This window comes from Heterocephalus glaber, unplaced genomic scaffold (genome assembly GCF_053883595.1).
Source record: "Heterocephalus glaber isolate CG9 unplaced genomic scaffold, H.glaber_assembly_v1.0 deba00000676, whole genome shotgun sequence".
NCBI lineage: Eukaryota > Metazoa > Chordata > Mammalia > Rodentia > Bathyergidae > Heterocephalus > Heterocephalus glaber.
In genome coordinates this window covers 25781001-25801076 of record NW_028258156.1, presented here as the reverse complement: position 1 = coordinate 25801076, position 20076 = coordinate 25781001, and the positions used below count along the sequence as shown (strand labels likewise).

General features: G+C 42.1%; 2 protein-coding genes across 3 annotated transcripts in view; one reads left to right on the top strand and one right to left on the bottom strand.

Moving 5' to 3' along the window:
• Positions 1-6300, top strand: part of Fam185a (family with sequence similarity 185 member A) — a 56549-nt gene extending 50249 nt beyond the window's left edge. For both annotated transcript variants that reach the window (XM_021253961.2, XM_004839728.4), the window contains one exon: positions 4903-6300. In XM_021253961.2, the coding sequence (XP_021109620.2) occupies positions 4903-5015 (113 nt within the window). In that variant the 3' untranslated portion in view covers positions 5016-6300. The remainder of the gene's footprint in view (positions 1-4902) is intronic.
• The window catches only part of Fbxl13 (F-box and leucine rich repeat protein 13), a 254266-nt gene that overhangs the window by 25789 nt on the left and 208401 nt on the right, over positions 1-20076 (bottom strand). The window contains 2 exon segments of the mRNA XM_087206541.1: positions 8486-8736; positions 18687-18850. Of these exon segments, the coding sequence (XP_087062667.1) occupies positions 8547-8736; positions 18687-18850 (354 nt within the window). The 3' untranslated portion in view covers positions 8486-8546.

Here is a 20076-nt window from a genome sequence, read left to right as displayed (position 1 = left end):
ACTGGATCCTTGAATAAAGCTCAGGATTCATAGGAATACAGAAGTATTTAGCATCTAACGACAAAGTAAAATTCACAATATCTGGCATCTATTCAGAGATTGAGACATTTCAAAGAGGGATGAAAACATGACCCATAAAGAAGAGAATAATCCATTGAAACCAACCCAGAACTGATACAGATTTTAGAATTAGTGAGGAAAAATAAAATAATTATCAGTGCTGTATTCCATGTGTTCAAAGTGTTAAGACAGAAGATATAAAAAATACAAAGTTGAATTTTTAGAAATGAAATCTATGTCTGAGGTGGAAGATACAAAGAAGGGATTAAACATTGCAGAAGAGTTGAGGAACATTACTTCTTGGGCAGAACTGATTGTTTCTTCTTCAATGCCTAGAGTACTGTTAGCTTTTTTATTATTATCATAGATATTTGAGAGAAAATGTAATGAATAGGTACCGTTACAGCTAGCTCAAAAATATTTTTCTGTCTGTAAATATTTCTTGTCAAAATATCTTGGGTTGCCTTTGTATGTGGTACTGGGGGTTGAACCCAGGGAGTGTTGAGCTACAACATCCTCAGCCCTTTTATTTTATTTTTTATTTTGAGACAAAGTCTCACTAAGTTGCCCAGGCTGGCCTCAAACTTGTGCTCCTACTGCCTCAGCCTCTTGAGTAGGCAGGATTGCAGGCATGTACCACCACACTGGCCTTCGGTATCATTTTTATTGAGAGAAGACTATAGTTAATAATTACAAAATTAAAATAGTAAGCTCTGGAATTGTATGTGTTGGGAGTTTCGTTTATAAGATGTATGTTTTAAAAATGGTGCATGCCCTGCAGTTCCATCACTCTGGGACGCTGAGGCAGGAGTATGATGAGTTCAAGTCCAGCCTGTGCAATCTAGAGACTTAGCAAAGCCTTATCTCAAAATAAAAAATAAAAAAAGGAACAGGATTGTAGCTCAGTGCAGAGGCCCTTGGTTTCATCCCCAGTGCCACACACACACACACACACACACACACACACACACACACACAAAGATAAAAGTTCAGAGTAGTTATTTTTTATATTGTTACATAAATGTGTGATTTATTTTCCTGGCCAGCTGGTAAACTTCACAGGGGTGTTGATTTGTCTTTTTACATCTTTTGAAGCTCTTTAATTACTTAGTATGGTGCGTCTGGTAGTGCACAGTTGGAGGGACCCTCCAGCTCTGACACTGTGAAGTCTAATCAGCTACATATAAGGCAGCACCAGGAGCGTGCCTGGGAACCAAGTATAAACAGACAGAATTGTCACAGGGATCAAGTGGGTGGGAAGGGAGGCAGGAAGACCCTCACCTGACTAAGCAGCCTTTTAATCCTATTTAAACAGAGAGAGAGAAAATTAAATTCTGCACAGTTCTCCTCAGAGCTCTGTCTTTGCCCATAGCTGGTGCTGATTAGGCCAGGTGTGTCTGGGGCTAAGTAGAAAGCACTTGGAGATTCATGTATTTGGGTCAATCTGGGGTAGAGGCTTAAAAAGCAAATGGGAGTCCACCAGGTATCCTAGGAAACCGTCCTCCTACTTCATGGGAGCCACACTGCATTTCGATGGGGGAATCATTTCCTCATTTCTTGGTCAAAGAAAAAGCACCTCATTTTCACTGGCAACATAAGGAACAAGGCTTTGGAACCCCAAGTTCCAAAATGTGTTGCAGGACTCACATAGGAAAGATTCATGCATTTTATAAATCAGAACAGTCTCCACAGGCTCAGGCCAAAGTACAAAGTACAAAATTACTGACTGGGCAGATAGAGGGAGCTGATGTCGAGCAGCCTAGGTGGAATCCAGAAAGCTGTCCAGCCTCTGGGATAGGGTTGCTGAGCTGGAGTCACTCATGTGCTTCTTGTGTTCCCAGTGTGGCGTTGTGCTGGACCTGTTTTGCTCAGAGGACATGGGCAGATGGGCTGCTCACTGCATGAGCAAGAAACGCAGGACTGGGGAGGGATGGACCGGATATTAAGGGAAAGAGCCCAGATCTTTAGGAAAGCATTACTGTCCTTGATGCTTTATCATTGATGCTAAATGGTTTAACTACAAAGAGGTAAGGATTTCCAGTTCTTTCCTCTACGTTTACTTGAATTAGTAGAAAAAGAAATTCTGTATTAAAGAAATACCACTGATTACAAGATGCCCTGAAACCCTGACCTACCAAGTGCAGCACAGGCACAAAGAACAGCCCAGAATTGACCCCACTGGAGGACAGCTGGAGGAAAAAAGCTTCCAACACAGAGGTTTACTAAACGGAGTAAGAGTGACTTTAACCAGTTTAGCAGTGAACAAGAAGTACAATTGAGATCATGTGGAAAATGCAGCAAGAGAAGTAGAAGGGAACATTCGAGAGGAAGTCACTAACCCCTCAGCTGTGCTCTGGCAACGATGTGTAAGCTCTGTGTGAGCCCCAGGACCAGCCAGGATTCTGGCTTGGAGTGAAGGAGAGAGGGAAGAGTTCAGAGAATTTGCATGAGAAGAGTGCTTGACACAGATCCCAGGGCACAGAGCACCTTCCATCATCTGAGAGAATCTTACGGTACTCGTAAAGGAAAATAGCGTACCAAAGAAGAGGATCCCTCTCTGATTTGTGTGTTTGGCCCAATAAAGAAAATACTCATGATGAATTACAACAGTGCACTCGCAACTGTCCTCAGCTCGGTTGTGACTGGGCTCCAGAACCACAAGAGCTCCAGAGGCGATGGACACCTGAGGTTACCTTGATGAGGAAACATGGAAGCAGGAGAACAAAGGCAGGACAGGAGATGAGCCCTGGGATCGCCACAGCCCATCATGTGAGAGTGTCCAGGCAGTGCAGAGCCCAGCTGGCTGAGTCCAGGAGGCTGAGCTGAGCTTCTAAGGATCAGGACCCACAAGAGAGAGAGAGGGGAGGGAGCGGCGCAGAGCTCTGAGAGGAGCCCCGTGGTTGTGCTGCAGAGTACTGCTCAGCGTGCCTTTGAGGAAACGGCTGGCTCATGGGACAGTGGGGATGAACCCCGAAATAACTGCTGAAAGAAGACAGATTTTTTAAAGTACATGTGGTATGATCCCATTTATATAAAATTTTAGGGAATGCAATAAGCCATAGTGAACGAAGTGAAGACCAGTGATCACAGAGGATAGATTGAGGAGGAAGAGGGTATTAGTCAGCTTTCGGTTACTGCAACAAGCACCTAAGGTGCTCCACTTGTGAAGAGCAAAGGTTTATTTTGGCCCACAGTTTTGGACCATGATCTGTTGGCCCCATTGCTTTCGGGCTTGTGACAAGAAGCACATCATGGCAGGGTGTGAGTGGTGAAGCAAAACTGCTCACCTCAGGGCCGGAAGTGAAAAAGAGAATGAGGAGGCCTGGTGCCACACTCTCCCTTCCCAAGGCACAGCCCCAGTGACCCGACAACCTCCCATTAGGCTTCACCCTGAAAGGCCCTGCCTCCTATAAACATGGCTCTGCAGGCATCTCTGTAATACAATGCCTTTAACTCTCTTGGGAAGACACAAAAGGGGAATAGCTGGTTGAATGGAATTTCTAGTTTTAGTTTTTTGAGGAATCGCCGAACTGATTTCCATAGAAGTCAATAGTTTATATTTCCACCAACAGTGTAGAAGGGTTCCTTTTTCTCTGCAGCCTCACCATCATTTGTTTTTGGTTAATTTCTTGATGATGGCTGTTCTTTCTGGAGTAAGATGAAATCTCAGTGTTGTTTTAATTTGTATTTCTCTAATGGCCAGCAGTGCTGAACATTTTTTCGTGTATTTATTGGCCATTTGTACTTCTTCTGTGAAGTGTCTATTCATCTCATTTGCCCATTTTTTGATTGAGTTTTTTATGGGGGAGTCTATTTTTTGAGTTCTTTATATATTCTAGATACTAGTCCTCTACTGAGGAATAGCTGGCAAAAATGTTTTCCTGTTATAGCAGCACAATTCACAATAGCTAAATCTTGGAAGCAGCCTATATGTCTATCTACAGATGAATGGATATAGAAAATGTGATATTTACACACTATGAAATACTGCTCTGCCATAAAGAAAGATAAACTTGAGTCATTTGTAGGAATATGGGTGCACCTTGAGAGCATAATATTAAGAGAAATAAGTCAGATACACAGCTTAAGTATCATATGTTTTCTCTTGAGAAACCCAAAGTATAAATAAATAAAAAAAAAAAGATAGATAATAGGAAGTAGGGAGATAGATCTTTCTCAAAAGGGGAAGGGATCAACTGAGGGACAAAGGGGTGGGAAAGGTGATGAAAAAAAGAATTAAGATGTGTTACGTGCATGTACCAGCTCCATACAAGGAATGTAATCATTATGTACTGCAAACATGGACTAATAAAAATCATTGAAAGAAAAAGTCCTGCTTCCTACCAAGAGTGCCACACTGGGAACTAAGCCTTCAGCACATACAGTGGCCTTTGGGAGCCATTGCAGGTCCAAACTATGGCAGAGGAGGAGTGAAAGATGACAAGGGTGCAAGAAAAGGAATACTGCGTATGCTCTACCCGGACTGAGCAGATGGTTGCATAGATTATTATTCATGCTGAAACTTGTATAACTTTTAGACTTCAAATACTTCTAGTTGATTTTGTCAACTGTACTTTAATAAAGCTCTCTTTTGAAATATACATAAAAATAATGCAAAAACAGAACCAGTAACTTCCAGGGTTGTTCTAAGAGAAGGAAAGGAAGGAAACAAGCTCACATAACCTCTTTGCAGCTCTTTCCCAATGAAACATCTTTTACTAGGAGTTTTGGCATTCTAAGCTCTTTCTGGATTTTAGAGATATGAGTATGTTGGTTAAATCTATGTGGTCAAATATCGCCCTTATCCATTAAGATACAACTTTATGCAATTTTGTGTTTCAGGATTCATGAATCAAACAAGGGAACAGGAAAACTGGATTCGTGCTGCTGCCCCAGAAGGAGCTGTAAGTTTTAGAAGCCAAACCTGGTTTCAGTCCCTCAAACAGCAGAACTAAGAAGAGTTTAAGTTATGTTTATGCTTTTTAACAGTGATTAGCAGATGCGTGACAACAAAAATGCAAATAGCATCACTGGTGTGCATAAATGTTGAAAACAACATTGGGCATGAATACAGGTGAACTATTTGAGGGGGGCTTTTTAAAAATTTGAACTTAGCTATTGTATTTATTTCCTGTTGTTCTGTAACGAAATACAGTAGTTCTCCCTTACTCTTGGGGGGATGTGCTCCAAGACTCCAACGGATGCCTGAAGCCACAGACAGTCCAGAACCCCGTATATACCATGTTCTCCCTATAAATACAAGGACAAATTTAATGTCTTTCCATCTCAGTTAACACTGGGGCGCTTTTGCAGATTGAGATGTAGTGGGAAAACCAGTACACATTTCTTCTTCCTTCACAGTTGCACAGATAAAGGATTCATTCTCACCATAGATGGTAGCAACCTCAGCAGCTAGTTCTTTCTCTTTCTGTATTGAGAGAGAACTTTCACCTTGTCACATCAGAGAAGTGCTTTCTGGGGCCCTTATTAAGATGATGTTATTTGCGTCCAAACCCTGTGGTGACACTGGGCCAGGATGTACACCACCTGGACTTGCTGGACCCAGGGATGCTATGCGTGCTTTGTGGGGTGGTACAAGGTTACACTTTGAAACTCAGATTATTTATTTCTGTATGAAAGATCAGCTGCAGGTAATTGATACCATGGAAGGGAAAACCTTGGCTAAGGGAGGGCACCTGTATCACAGATTTAGTGGTGCACCTTGGGCAGGTTAAGAGCCCCCAGGACTGGATTCTCTGTTCCCAGTATCACAAGGCTGGAGTCTAGACCTGGCCAGGTGGAGTTCTCATCTGGAGGCTCTTGGGAGAAATCTGCTCCCAAATTCATTCAGATTTATAGGCAAAATCCAGTTCATTAGGACTGTGTGATGGAAATACCCATGGCTTGCAATCACTCTGAGCCTCTAGAGAACACCTGAATCCCTTCCCATGTGCTCCCCCTGTCTTCAATCCAGCAGTGATAACTGAGTCCTTCTTGTGTTTGAGTATCTGACTTCTTCAAGAGCTGGCCAAATCTCTGCTTTTAAAGCACTCACTTGATTAGGCTGGACCCATCCCTATGCTGTATGTAAGGTGACCTGCACAGCTGCTGCTCCCCCAGGGGAAGCCAGAGAGCTTGGAATTCTTATGTTGTAGCCCTCATGTGACAGACTGTCTACCTACTACCTCTTATGGCAACATTGTAAATGTAAGTTTTGAATAAAACACTTAAAAATATGAAGCAGTTGCTACTGACTGTTAATATCTTTTACATAATTTAAGATGTACCTTGTTCGGGGGAAGAAACTTGCAGTTGTTAAATTCCCAGATGTATAAAGATAGATTTTCACTTTTATAATGGTGTACTGTAAAAGTTATATTTTAAACTTTTTCTACTCCTGGAACATTTTAATTATATAACACTGAACAGACCTATTTACTGAATTATATATTTTTGATTAGGATGTCAGTTCTTAAACACTAATTTTTAATAAACTTTTCCAAATGGTGTGATTTAGTCTTCTTTTTGTTTATAGTCCATTTCTTTAGCGTTCTGTTTCTAACTTCATATTTAATAAAAATCTGGGCATGGTGGCGCACACCTGTAATCTCAGCAATGGGGAAGCCAAGGCAGAAGAGTCACCCCAAGTTTGGGGCCAGCCTGAGATACATCTACATTGTGAGCTGAAGGCCAGCCTGGACTACCTAGCAAGACCCTGTCTCAGAGAAAAAGAAAAAAAGAAAGAGACAGACACAGAGACAGAGAGACCTATGGGGGAGGGGGAAGAGGGAGGGAAAAGCCATCTTTGTGGAAATAGGATTTGCACAAGCTTGAAAGGTGCCCACATGCTGGTGTATGAGATGCAATGGTGGTGGATGTGTTGCACTGTTAGGCAGAGGAGAGCTGAGGCAGTGGGGGAGTTTTATCTTCCATTTTCACCCTCATGCAATTATGTAAACATTTTCATGACTAAAAATAAAGTTGATGAAAGTGGCCAGCAACAGCCAGAAGATCCTGAGTACAAGTGCAGCTACATTTAAAGTTATTAATGGAATTGCTCCTATGCTCCCCTTGCATAGCTCTTTTTCTACCTCATAACCCCCCTTTCATGTACATTTCTTTGCTTCTAAACTTTTATCTCCCCAGACTGAATGACCGGCTCTCCTGTTGCGTAAAAGATGTGTTTCAAAGACTTGCAGAGCAAACTCTGACCATAAGGCAACCTGCTGGGTTTCCAGAGAGCACTGCTTTCCCTTAGCATGGTCTTCCCGGGACACCATAAAGGTGCTGCTCGTTTAGAAAACAGCATGTCTTTTACAGGTCTCTCCAGTGGCGAGCATGACACTTAGGGTCAGACTTACGAAGCCAACTTCTACACAGCTGCCAGAAATCTCCAAATTAGTTAAAATTCACTCTCAACAATGTTGTTTTAAGTTTCTTGGCTCAAGTCTTGCTTCCTATTCAACTCCCAGGAATCTCTCCACTACTTATTTAAAAATTTTTCAAAAAGAGGGAATTACTAAAAAGTATTTAAGCTAACACAGAATACCCTATAATAATACTTTGTACAGCCCTTTAAAAACTTTTCAAAATAACTTTCATGTCATTTGTCTTAAATTTTTATCTTTATTTCAAACTCATGCTGTACGAAAAGGCAGGAGTCAACTCCATGGAGCAGATAGATAATTGAGGAAATAGGAAAGTTGAAAGATTGATCTCGGGTCCGGGCACAGCCTGTGTGTGGAGGTCAGAATAGGGCTGTGCTTCCGCCTGGACTCTGCCAATGTCTGTGCTATGTGACGTCAAGTACAGGTACAAACCCATGGGCGAAGGCTTAAAGTGATACGCAGAGATGCCACCATCAGCCCATACCTCCTAGCAAAAAATTGAGGGAGCATCTTTTTTGGCATAGTGCAAACTTGATTGAAAAGATCTTTCTGAGACATTTACAGGTTTGCAGACGTTCCTGTTTCTATTTCATTTATCCCTCACATTTTGAAATGAATCCAGGGTTAGTTGGCATTTTGTTCTTAAATGCCTGGAAATCATAAGAAACCCCTTTTCCTTTGAAAATATATGTCTGTGTTTTTTATAATAAAGTTTCACAAATCCTTAAAGTCAATGCCCTGGTTCAAATTTTTACTCTGACTTTTATGGCTATCTCTCCTTTCCTGCCCAGAGAGAAACTTCTAAATTCCTTGTCCAAAAAGTCACATATTTCAGGGTTATTTCCTGTAACTGTCACCTTAGATTTTATAATCTTATCAAAGCTATCAGTTTGATTGAATTAAGTCTAAGAATCGTCATTGTTTAGACAGAAGAAATAATGATGTATTTAGAAACAGTTGTAGCTGGAATAAGAATCAGGAGATGATTTGCTGTTTGTTTACATGGTTGGTGTGGTACAGTTAGTAAAAATACTTACATCAAATGAAGAAAAGTTGCCAAGCTCTAGATTTTTTGTTTTTCCTGCTTGAGGCCGAAAGTCATACTGCTTCCTTTTCATTATGCTGTGGTGACTCTTCTGCCTTGAAGTTTGTGTCATCCTTGGGTGCTGTTAGATCCTGAGGCTCTGGCAGAGGCTTGCCTTCCCAGTCGTATCTGAACCAGGGTGGAGGGTCGTCGGAGCTGTACTCCTGCTGCTGAATGACCAACGCCATTCTGTGAGCCTCCTCCCTGCAACAACAGTGATTGGCATTGGCTAGGTGCACCAGCAGTTCCCGGCGAACCGCGTTCAGAGGACCAAAGGTGGAGTTGGAGAACTCACTGTCCCAAGTGGAATTCCCTCCCTCGCTCCCTTGACTTGCCGAAAAGGATTACATATGTGATTGTGCTGATACTCAGGCTCCTAAATTATCTGGCTCAGTGATTCCTGGACATGGTGTGTGTGTAGGGAAACTGGGCTTGGCCACAGTGGCCCTCCACCTGGTACCCTGGTTTCTCTGATGAGGGCCAACCTAACCAGTCCATGTGGTTTTGTCTGTAATACACATTTTACTGAGGAAAAGGTGTGTGACTCAGAGGACTCCACGTGCAGATAACTAGAAATACTGTTAGCCTTTCTTAGAGGAAGGAAGGAAAGAAGAAAGGCATGGGGAAAAAATTGTATCTAAGTTAAAAAGAGCCATTTTGATGACAGAAGGGCTTTCATCAGAAGTTGGTTGGAATCAAAAGACTAGTACTGAGACAGGCAGGTCAGTGCACGCCATACCGAGGTCCTGAGTCCCACGGAAGACGGCGAATCACCCCACTACAGACAGGCAGGTCTGCCCACACCCTACCGAGGTCCCCAGTCACGCGGAACACACGCCGAATCAGCCCGCTGCAGACAGGCAGGTCTGTGCACACCCTACTGAGGTCCTGAGTCTCACAGAAGACACCGAATCACCCCTCTGCAGACAGGCAGCCACCTGATTCCACACTACAAAGATGCAGAGGACACCAGACCACCAGACCAAGGTACTGAGTCCCACTGTTCCCGGCCCAGACATAGGGGCTTCTGAGCCGTCGTCCCACTGCACCTGGTCCAGAGGAGATTCCCGGTCACCATACCTCCCGCTGCTCCCAGCCCAGAGGAAAGGGCTTTTGGGCCACCTTCTGTCCCACTGCTCCTGGCCCAGAGGAAGGGGCTTCTGAGCCACCATCTCACTGCTCCTGGTCCAGAGGAAGGGGTTTCCCGGCCACCATCCCTCTGGCTGCTCCCAGCCCACAGGAAAAGGCTTCTGGGTCACCCTCCCTACTGCTGCTCCCGGCCCCTGTCCTACCTCACTCAGCTCAGAGGAGGTAATCCGTGCAGGCGCTAACAGCCCCCCGCCCCAGTCGAAATGAGAAAACACATAAATAAGTCTCAAAACCAGACTGCCAGATCACCTGCAGCAACCCCAAAGGGAAATGAGATGGAACATTCTGATACTCAACCACCTGGACCCACTGAACTGGCAACAAAAGGGGATCTGGAAAAAATGAAATCAGAAATAATTTCTCAGATAACAGGAGAAATTGTGCCCCTAGTGCAAGACATGATTAATAAATCTAGAGAGGAGCTCAGGAACATGATGGAATCCCAACATAAGAAACAAATGGAATCCATAAAACAGATGCAAATAGATTTCCAGGATGTGAAAAACTCCATTGAAAGTCTACACAGAAGAATGAGCCAATGTGAGGACAGAATTTCAGATATAGAAGATAAGATTGCAATTAGTGACCAGGAAAAGAAAAATTGCTTCAAAATTATAAGGGAACATGAGAAATCAATCCAGCAGCTGCTAGATGATGCAAAAAAGAATAACATAAGACTGATTGGGCTCAATGAAGAAACAGGAGAGAGTGCAGATGACATAAAAAACCTCTTCACAGAAATAATGGCAGAAAACTTCCCAAGCAGGGGAAAAGAGCTTGACATACAGATAAGTGAGGCATATAGGACTCCAAATAGCCTTGAGCAAAAAAAATCTACACATAGGCATATAATTGTTAAGATTCCAGAAACACAACAGAAGAACAAAGTTCTCCAAGCAGTCAAGAGAAAAGAAACAAATCACATACAAAGGAAAACCCATCAGAATCACAGCAGACTTCTCCACACAAACCATCAAGGCAAGAAGAGCTTGGAGTGACATATTCCAAGCCCTAAAAGAAAACAGCCTCCAACCCAGATTGATGTACCCTGCAAAACTATCTTTCAAAATGGATGGAGAAATAAGATACTTTCATGACAAAGAGCACCTTAGGAACTTCCTGAATACCAAACCAGCACTCCAAAGAATTTTACACAATAGCCTAGGAACAGACATTGAGGATCACAACCCCAGGAAGCAAAGCAGAATGAACCCATCTGGCATGACAAGAAATTAAATGTAAAGGGGGAGAACCCAACAAAAAGAAAAAGTCATGGCAATGACAAGTCAATATGTTTCAGTTATAACCATCAACGTTAATGGTCTCAATTCACCAATCAAAAGAAATAGACCGGTAGAATGGGTCAAGAAGCAAAATCCAACAATATGCTGCATACAAGAAACACACTTAATTCAAAAGGAAACTCATAGACTGAAAGTTAAAGGGTGGAAAACAATACTGCATGCGACAGGAACCCCAATAAAAGCAGGAGTAGCTATCCTCTTTGCAGATCAAGTAGATTTCAAACCAACACTGATTAAGAGAGATGAAGAAGGACACTACATCCTTGTAAAGGGCACAATCCAAGAGGAAGAGATGACAATCATAAATATCTATGCACCAAACACTAGTGCACCCAACTATATAAAACAAATACTAATGGACATGAAAAGTCATATATGCACTAATACAATTGTAGTGGGGGACCTCAACACCCCACTGTCACAAATAGATAGATCAACTAGACTAAAAATAAGTAAAGAAATACAAGAACTCAATCGAACTCTTGAACAAATGAACTTAACAGATGTTTACAGAGTGTTCCACCCCACAAAATCAGAATACACATTCTTCTCAGCTGCACATGGGTCGTTCTCCAAAATAGACCACATACTCACACATAGAACATGTTTAAGTAAGTGCAAAGGAATTGAAGTTATCCCCCTGTATATTATCAGACCATAGTGTGATGAAATTGGAGATCCATAGCAAAAGAAACTCACAAAATTTCATAAACACGTGGAAATTGAACAACACACTTCTGAATAACCAATGGGTCACAGAGGAAATTAAAGAAGAAATCAGACAGTTCCTTCAATTAAATGACAATGACAATACAACATATCAGAATCTATGGGGCACAATGAAAGCAGTCTTATGAGGGAAATTCATAGCAGTGAATACGCATATTAGGAAAACAGAACGAGCCCAATTAAACAACCTGATGCTAAACCTCAAGCTTCTAGAAAAAGAAGAACAGGACAAACCCAGAGCTCATACAAGGGAGGAAATTAAAAAGATCAGAGGAGAAATCAATGCAATGGAGACTAAGAGAATGATACAAAAAAATCAATGAAGCCAAGAGTTGGTTCTTTGAAAGAATCAACAAAATTGACAAACCTTTAGCCAACCTTGTCAGAAAAAGGAAAGCAAAGGCCCAAATCCATGCAATTAGGAATGAAACGTGTGAAATTACAACAGACCCAGCAGAAATCCAGATGATCATCAATACCTACTTCCAGAACCTATACGCCAATAAGATGGACAACACAGAAGAAATGGACAGATTCCTAGATACATATGAATTATCAAAGTTGAATGAAGAAGACCTAAACATTCTGAACAATCCAATATCAACCAATGAAATTGAAAGTGTAATTAAAAACTTATCAACTAAGAAAAGCCCAGGCCCTGATGGCTTCACTGCTGAATTCTACAAGACATTTGGAGAGGAACTGCTGCCACTACTGTTGAAACTCTTCAATGAAATTGAAAGGGAAGCAATACTCCCAAATTCATTCCTGGAAGCAAGCATCACCTTGATCCCCAAAGCAGAGAAAGACCCAACTGAAAAAGAGAACTATAGGCCAAGCTCACTAATGAACATAGATGCAAAAATCCTCAATAAGATACTGGCAAACAGAATGCAGAAGATCACCAAGAAGATAATACACCCTGATAAAGGGGGATTCATCCCAGGGATGCAGGGATGGTTCAATATATGAAAATCAATCAATGTAATATGTTATATCAATAGAGCCAAGGACAAAACCATATGATTATCTCCATAGATGCAGAAAAAGCATTTGACAAAATCCAACATGCATTTATGATAAAAACCCTACAGAAAACTGGAATAGATGGTCTCTACCTCAAACTGATAGAAGCCATCTATGAAAAACCAACAGCCAATAGCATACTAAATGGTCAAAAACTGAAATCCTTCATACTAAAATCAGGAACAAGACAAGGATGTCCACTGTCGCCACTCTTGTTCAATATAGTTCTGGAAACATTAGCCACAGCAATTAGACAAGAGAAAGAAATAAAAGGAATAAAGATAGGTAATGAAGAAGTCAAATTGTCATTATTTGCAGATGACATGATACTCTATACAGAAGACCCCAAGAACTCCACCAAAAGTCTTCTAGACTTAATAACCAAATTCAGTCAAGTAGCTGGTTACAAGGTCAACACACAAAAATCAATAGCTTTCCTCTACACCAATGACAGACTCACTGAAAGAGAAATAGGGCAAATAATTCCTTTCACAATAGCATCCAAAAAACTGAAATACCTAGGAATCATCCTAAAGAAAGAAATCAAAGACCTCTTCTCTGAAAACTATGGCACTCTGAAAAAAGAGATTGAAGATGAGATCAGAAAATGGACAGACATCCCCTGTTCCTGGGTAGGAAGGATTAATATAGTGAAAATGGCCATACTTCCAAAACTGCTGTATAGATTTACTGCAATTCCAATTGAGATCCCAGCAGCATACTTCATAGACCTCGAGAAAACAATCCAAAAATTTATTTGGAGCAAGAAGAGACCCAGAATAGCAAAAGCAATTCTAGGTAACAGAGACATGGCTGGGGGTATCACAATCCCCAACCTGCAACTCTACTACAAAGCTACTGTGATAAAAACAGCATGGTACTGGCAAAGAAACAGACCTGAGGACCAGTGGAACAGATTAGAAGATGCAGAAACAACGCCAGACACACTCAGCCATCTCATCTTTGACAAAGGAGCCAAACACCCTCACTGGAGGAAAGATAGCCTCTTTAATAAATGGTACTGGAAAAATTGGGTTTCAACTTGCCAAAGATTAAAACTAGACCTATATCTCTCACCGTGCACTAAACTAAAATCAAAATGGATTAAAGATCTAAATATTAAAATAGAAACTCTGAACCAGTTGGAACAGAGGTTAGGTAGAACCCTTGAAGACATTGGGGTAGGAAAAGATTTTATGAACAAAACCTCAGTTGCCCATGAACTAGCACAACCAATCAACAAATGGGATCTCTTCTTATTGAAAAGCTTCTGCACAGCAAGAGAAACCACCAGCAGTGTGAAGAGACAACCCACAATGTGGGAAAAAATCTTCACCTGCTCTTCCTCAAACAAAGGTCTACTATCTCGAATTTATAAAGAACTTAAAAAGATCAGACCTCCCAAATTTAAAGACCCAATCCGAAAATGGGCATCTGAAATGAACAGACATTTCTCAGCCAAAGAAGTAGAAATAGCAAATAAATACATGAAAAAATGTTCAACATCACTGGTCATTCGAGAGATGCAAATGAAAACAACGCTGAGATTCCACTTCACTCCAGAAAGAATGGCTGCTATCATGAAATCAACTAATAAAAAATGCTGGCAGGGCTGTGGGGAAAAAGGAACCCTGCTCCACTGCTGGTGGGAGTGTCGACTGGTGCAACCACTGTGGAAATCAGTATGGAGATACCTCAAAGAACTAGGACTGGAAGTCCCATTTGACCCTGCTATTCCACTGCTGGGGATCTTCCCCAAAGAATTAAAAGAATCATACCACAGTGATATATGTGCACCCATGTTCATAGCAGTGCAGTTTGTAATAGCTAAAACTTGGAAACAGCCCAAATGCCCATCAACTGGAGACTGGATCAAGAAAATGTGGGTTTTTTATAAAATGGAGTACTACTCAGCCATAAAAAATGAGAAATTAGAGACATTTATAGCTAAGTGGATGCACATTGAGGCAATACTCTTAAGTGAAATAAATAGGACACATGTATAAATACCAAATAGTTTCTCTGGTGTGAGAAACTGAAAGTGTAAATAAGGACTAAATGTATAATAGGTAATTTGAAATAGGAAGAAAAGGGGCAAAGGGGAAGGACGTGGGAGGGCTAGGGGAAAGGATAGAAGGGAATGGGATTAATATGAGAAAATGGAAAAATAGGAAGAAAATCTTTGTAAATAGGGAGGACTGGAGGGGTTGAAGGGAGGGCTGGGCAAGAGTGAAAAATAAGAACCAAGAGAGACTATGTAAAGGTGCAAATTTCCAATGATGAATGTCATTATATTGTACACCTAAAATGTACCAATGATTAGAATGAATAATTGATAATGTAAAATAGGAAGAAAAGGTCCAAAGGGGTAGGGGTAGTGGGAGGGGCAGGGGAAAGGAAAGAAGGGAAAGGAAAAAATGATGAGAAATGGAAAAAATGGAAAAAAAGTCTTTGTAAATAGGGAAGGGTGGAGGGCGTGAAGGAAGGGCTAGGAATGGGGAAAAAATAAGAACCAAGATGCATTATGTAAAGGTACAATTCCCAATGGGAAATGTAATTGTGTTGTATACCTACAATGTACCAATAAAAGAATTTAATACAAAAAAAAAAGACTAATACTAAAAAGGAAATGGGCAATCAGCCACTTCTGTGGGATCAGAAGTGAGTAATTGTGATGTTGAACCATGAAGGGGCTACTACTCTTGCTATATGTTATGCCAAATTATTAATTTCAAAAATAACTGAGCCACTGATGTGGGGCTGGCGTTACAGTATACTTGGAGTTAAGTCTGTGCTAAATGGTCATATAAATTCGGGCAAGGCAATTAAATTGGAAAAAGTGAAATATACTAGTTCAAAATACTGTTTAATTGTAGCAGAAAAACGGAGACAACCAAAGCACGCTAACTCTGTCTTTTAATACATTGCTTTTTGGCTCATATGTTTGCATTCACAGAAACTTTATACAAGTTTAAAGAACAATCTGAGTCAAAGTAATTTTTATGTCCTAACTTCTAGTTCAGAGCCACCATTCCCATGTGCTAAGACTTGACCAAAAAAATGCCTTCTCTGTAGATAAATATTAAATTTGAGAATGGTGAATTTATGGTAAAAAATAAGGCTTTGCATTCTGTTAATTTTAAATCTTCAAGTGTTAATTCTGTTTCAACCCTATTATATAGCTTTGCATATTCTCTAAGTAGAACATTCTACATAAAGAGTAGGCTTACGTCTTAGGGTTTTCCTGTATTCTCCTCCTGATAGTTCTTCCTTTTCAGTTCTGTGAAGCTGAGATTACCGTATGGCTTAAGAAGTTGCCTGCAGGCTTTCCCACCAAAGACTTACCAAAATGTAAACCCAAACACCCCCAGGGGTCAGCAGGGTAAGATGCTACCTGAGGCAGCAGAGCTCCATCGTTGCCTTTGACCCCTCTCCGCCTGCCTGAACTTTACCATCTCCCGCAGTGCCAAGCCATTCCAGCCTATTTTGTGCAAACTCAAACCCAGTGCCTTCCTCCTCTGAACTTTTTAAAGAAGTTGATCAGGGAATTAACTCTTTCCAATACATAGCTTCATAACATTGCTTTAAACTTTGTCTCTTTCCTTTGGTTTAAAAAGATAGTAAGTCATTTAAGGGTATATTATACTTCTTTGCATGTCTCTGAAACCTAACAATGGCATCCCAAACAGGAGATTTCAGCAGCTCACCCAAGTCCATTCGCTCTCTTGGGTCCCGCTAATTTGCTTGTCTAGGAGAGGCAGCCTTGGGTTCCTATTTGCAATGCCCTCCTGCCCTGTCTCCCAAATAGCAGAGCTCTGAACACTCACCCCTTTGCAGTTATCATTCAGCACCACTGACCCTGACTGTACTACAAGATAGCTAACTACTGTTAGAAACAACAGTGGTCCTGAGTTATAGGAAAAGGAAATGTTTGTTTCAGCTATAAAGGATTTGCAAGTAGTTGAGCAAATTATGTGATCTTTTTGTTGAGGGTAGGGTTGCGACAGGGTCTTGATATATACTTCAGGCTGGTCTTGAACTCATTATGTAGCCCAAGCTAGCCTCAAACTCACAGTGATCCTCCTGTCCCAGCCTCCCAGGTGCTGGGATTACAGTTGCACACCACTATGGCCAGCCTATATGTTATCATTAGCTTCAGAAAAGCAACAGTTTTTGAGAATCCTGGGTAGCTGGCATGAGGATAAGAACTCTTATTGCTAAGTTTGGGAATGTATAAATATTGGGTCCTATAGTTTCTAAGCCACAACCCTGGGTAAATTTGGGGTAATTGTGATAGAAAAACAATTAGCAAATAGTAACAGTTTCAGAAAATCACAAGAAAAAGTCAGTGTTAATACAGATGTAAAAAAAGTGCGGGTGAACAGGGACACCGCGCATTAAATTCAGTACTGTGGGTCAGAATTCAGCCACGGGGAAGTACCCCACAGTGCACGCATTTCTTAACTTGTTTACTTCCGGGCTCCCTGTCCCCTTTGTCCTAGTCTCAGTGGTGAGCCCCACCTCCATTCCACCCACAGGCAGCAGGTTTATTCTGGCTCACGGTTTCAGAAGTTTTAGTCCATGGTCAGCAGGCTCAAATATAGAAACAGCATGGTGGAAGGGCCTGCCACAGAGGAAAGCTGCTCACTCACTGCATCCAGGAAGCAAAGAGTGAAGGGAGGAGCCAGAAAGGAGATTAGCACTCCAGGTCATGCTCCCAGTGAGCCACCTCCTCTGACCAGGCCTGACCTCCTAACAGCACATTCACCCCCATGACCCAATCACCTCCCAAAGGCCCAACTTCTGGACACATGAGGCTTTGGGGGAATTTGTACATACAATATTTTATTAGATTCTAAGGGCTGAATCATATGATGTTTTCATGTTTAAAATGGTTCAAGGTCATTGAACCTATTCCCAAGCAAAAAAAAAAAAAAAAAACTGCTGCGTCTCAGCTACCAAAGGTTATATTTCACCCAGATATGACAGAGTGTCTGCAGTCAAGGGTCCCACCCTGGCTCTGATAAGAGCAAACAACTGCGCTTTATTAGACTGTAGGTGAGGCATTACAGATCACCCCTTGAGCTCTGGAGGGTCCCCATACATTATGCATTTCCATCCCCACCCGCACACACTCCCCAGGATCTAAGTAGAAAAGGAAGCTGCTCCACAGCCCCTGGAGCCAACCCCAGACAGCTGCAGGCAGCCAGGCCTCACCACTTCTGTAACCTAAGAGGCCCCAGCATCTTGGGAGCCCCCAGACTGACCAGCATCATCCCCTCTTAGATGTTGGATGTAAACACAGATGTTCCTGGAGCCTTACTGGTCCAAACCCTGGAGGTCTCCAGGCCACTCTTCAGTGAGGACTGTCCTCCATTGCCAGACAAAGAGAATCAAAGGTTTCGAGGCCTCTTTCCTGCTGGGGCTGAGCAGGGATGGAGCACCAGGGGAGGCTAAAAGGTGGTGACCTGGCCTCCTTAGACAAAGAGATGCATAGACCAAGCCAGCCTCACTAGATATCAGGGCCAAGACTGCTGCGTCTTGCTGATTGGGACAGCCAGGCTTGTGGTAGAAAGCAAAATAAGCCTTTTGCTGTGCCAGCTTAGATTTTCCATAGATTTAGCCATAATTAGAATTTTGCATTGAGGTTTGGAGACAAAGCCCAAGCTAAGCAGTAAAGTCTTACTCTGCTGTATTTTGTTTTCTTTGCATATTTTTGATCTAAGGATCTTGCAAGAGGGCTGAGTAGTTAAAGGCAGGATTCGGCTATTACTGGATACGGTGGGTCTTTTGACCAGATACCATATTAGTCACACACAGTATCTACATGAGTAGGTCCCTGCCAGAAAGTCCATTCATTTGATCTAAAAACAAAATAAAACTTAACACCGAAAGCCACTGCATATTACAAATGCCACTGTTTCCCCCGGGCAGCTGCACACTCACATGGAAATCTGTCTGCAGTACTGCATCTTGAGGATCCGGAGTTGTTTGCAGCCCCTCCGGAGGTCCTTGAGGATTTGGTCAGTAAGCAGGACGCAACCGGAGATGTCCAAAATGTGCAGATAATGGCATTTTGCTGACAAGAACTCTATCGCTGAGTCTGTAAACTGAATACAAAGCCAATTAGTAAGCACTGGTTATTCAGACAAACTATTTCCCAGAAGAACTGTCTTAGTCAGTTTAGGTGGCTACAGTAAAATACAAGATTGGTGGCTTGAACATCAAGCATGTATTTCTCACAGTTCTGGAGCCCTAGGTCGAGATCACATGTGGTGCCTGGTGCAGACCCTCCCTGTTTGCAGATGTCTGCTTTCTCACCATGTTCTCATATGGAAGGAGAGAGAGTCCTTTTTTGGGGCAGTACTGCAGATTGAACCCAGGGCCTTTGTACTGAGCTATATCCCTTGCTCCTTTTTACATTTATTTTGAGAAAAGGTCTCTTCTAAGCTGCTAAACTGCTAAGGTGCCCAGGATAGACTTGAACTTGTGATACTCTCGTCTCAGCTTCCCAAAGTGCTTGAGTTACAGGTGTGTACCACCACACCTCTTCTTATCAGGAAAAAAGCCCATATGGGGCTGCACCCTTACAAACCCCTCTAAACCTATTCATCTCCCAAAGCTCACTTCCTGGCCCTGTCACATGAGCATGTAGGGTTTCAACCTATGAACTGGGGGACACACAAACACTCAGTCCAGAACAAAGACAGTCAGGACCCTTGTGGAGTCTCTCACCCAGGTTATAACATAACATGATGGCTAAGTTAGCAGTTTGGCTCTATTTCCAAATAAAGTCAGAACGGTAAACTATCTGCCTCAGGAGGCACCAATAAAATTTGTGATTTTGCAGTTATTTTCACTGACAAGTCCCCTGGTTTGGATGAGAAACTTCATTAAAACTTCCTTAATAATACCTGTCACACCAGTGTGAGGGGCTTAGGAAAGGCTACAGACATAGGACTTGGCTTTCCACTTAAAATTCACTCTAAGGCTTCATCTGTTTAATAACATAAATTACAAAATTACAAAACACACATCCCCTGAAATTAATGTGCAAGAGGATCTGATTACCACAAGGAGGGCCTGCACATCTCTGACAGACTGCGTGTAAGGAAGGTAGGAGGGCCCGGTTCTGGAAAGGGACCTGAAGGCGAGACAGATGTTTGGAGGAGAAAGATGAGCAGAAGCCACAAAGGCAAAATGACCCTGCTCTGAGAAATGCTGCTGAGGGTTCCAACATCTCTCGAGTCTGCCCAGATGTCCTGCAGGGATGATTCAGCTCCAAGTCTCAGTTTATTTCACATACTCGGGCTTAGCTCTTGAATTTATAGCTGAG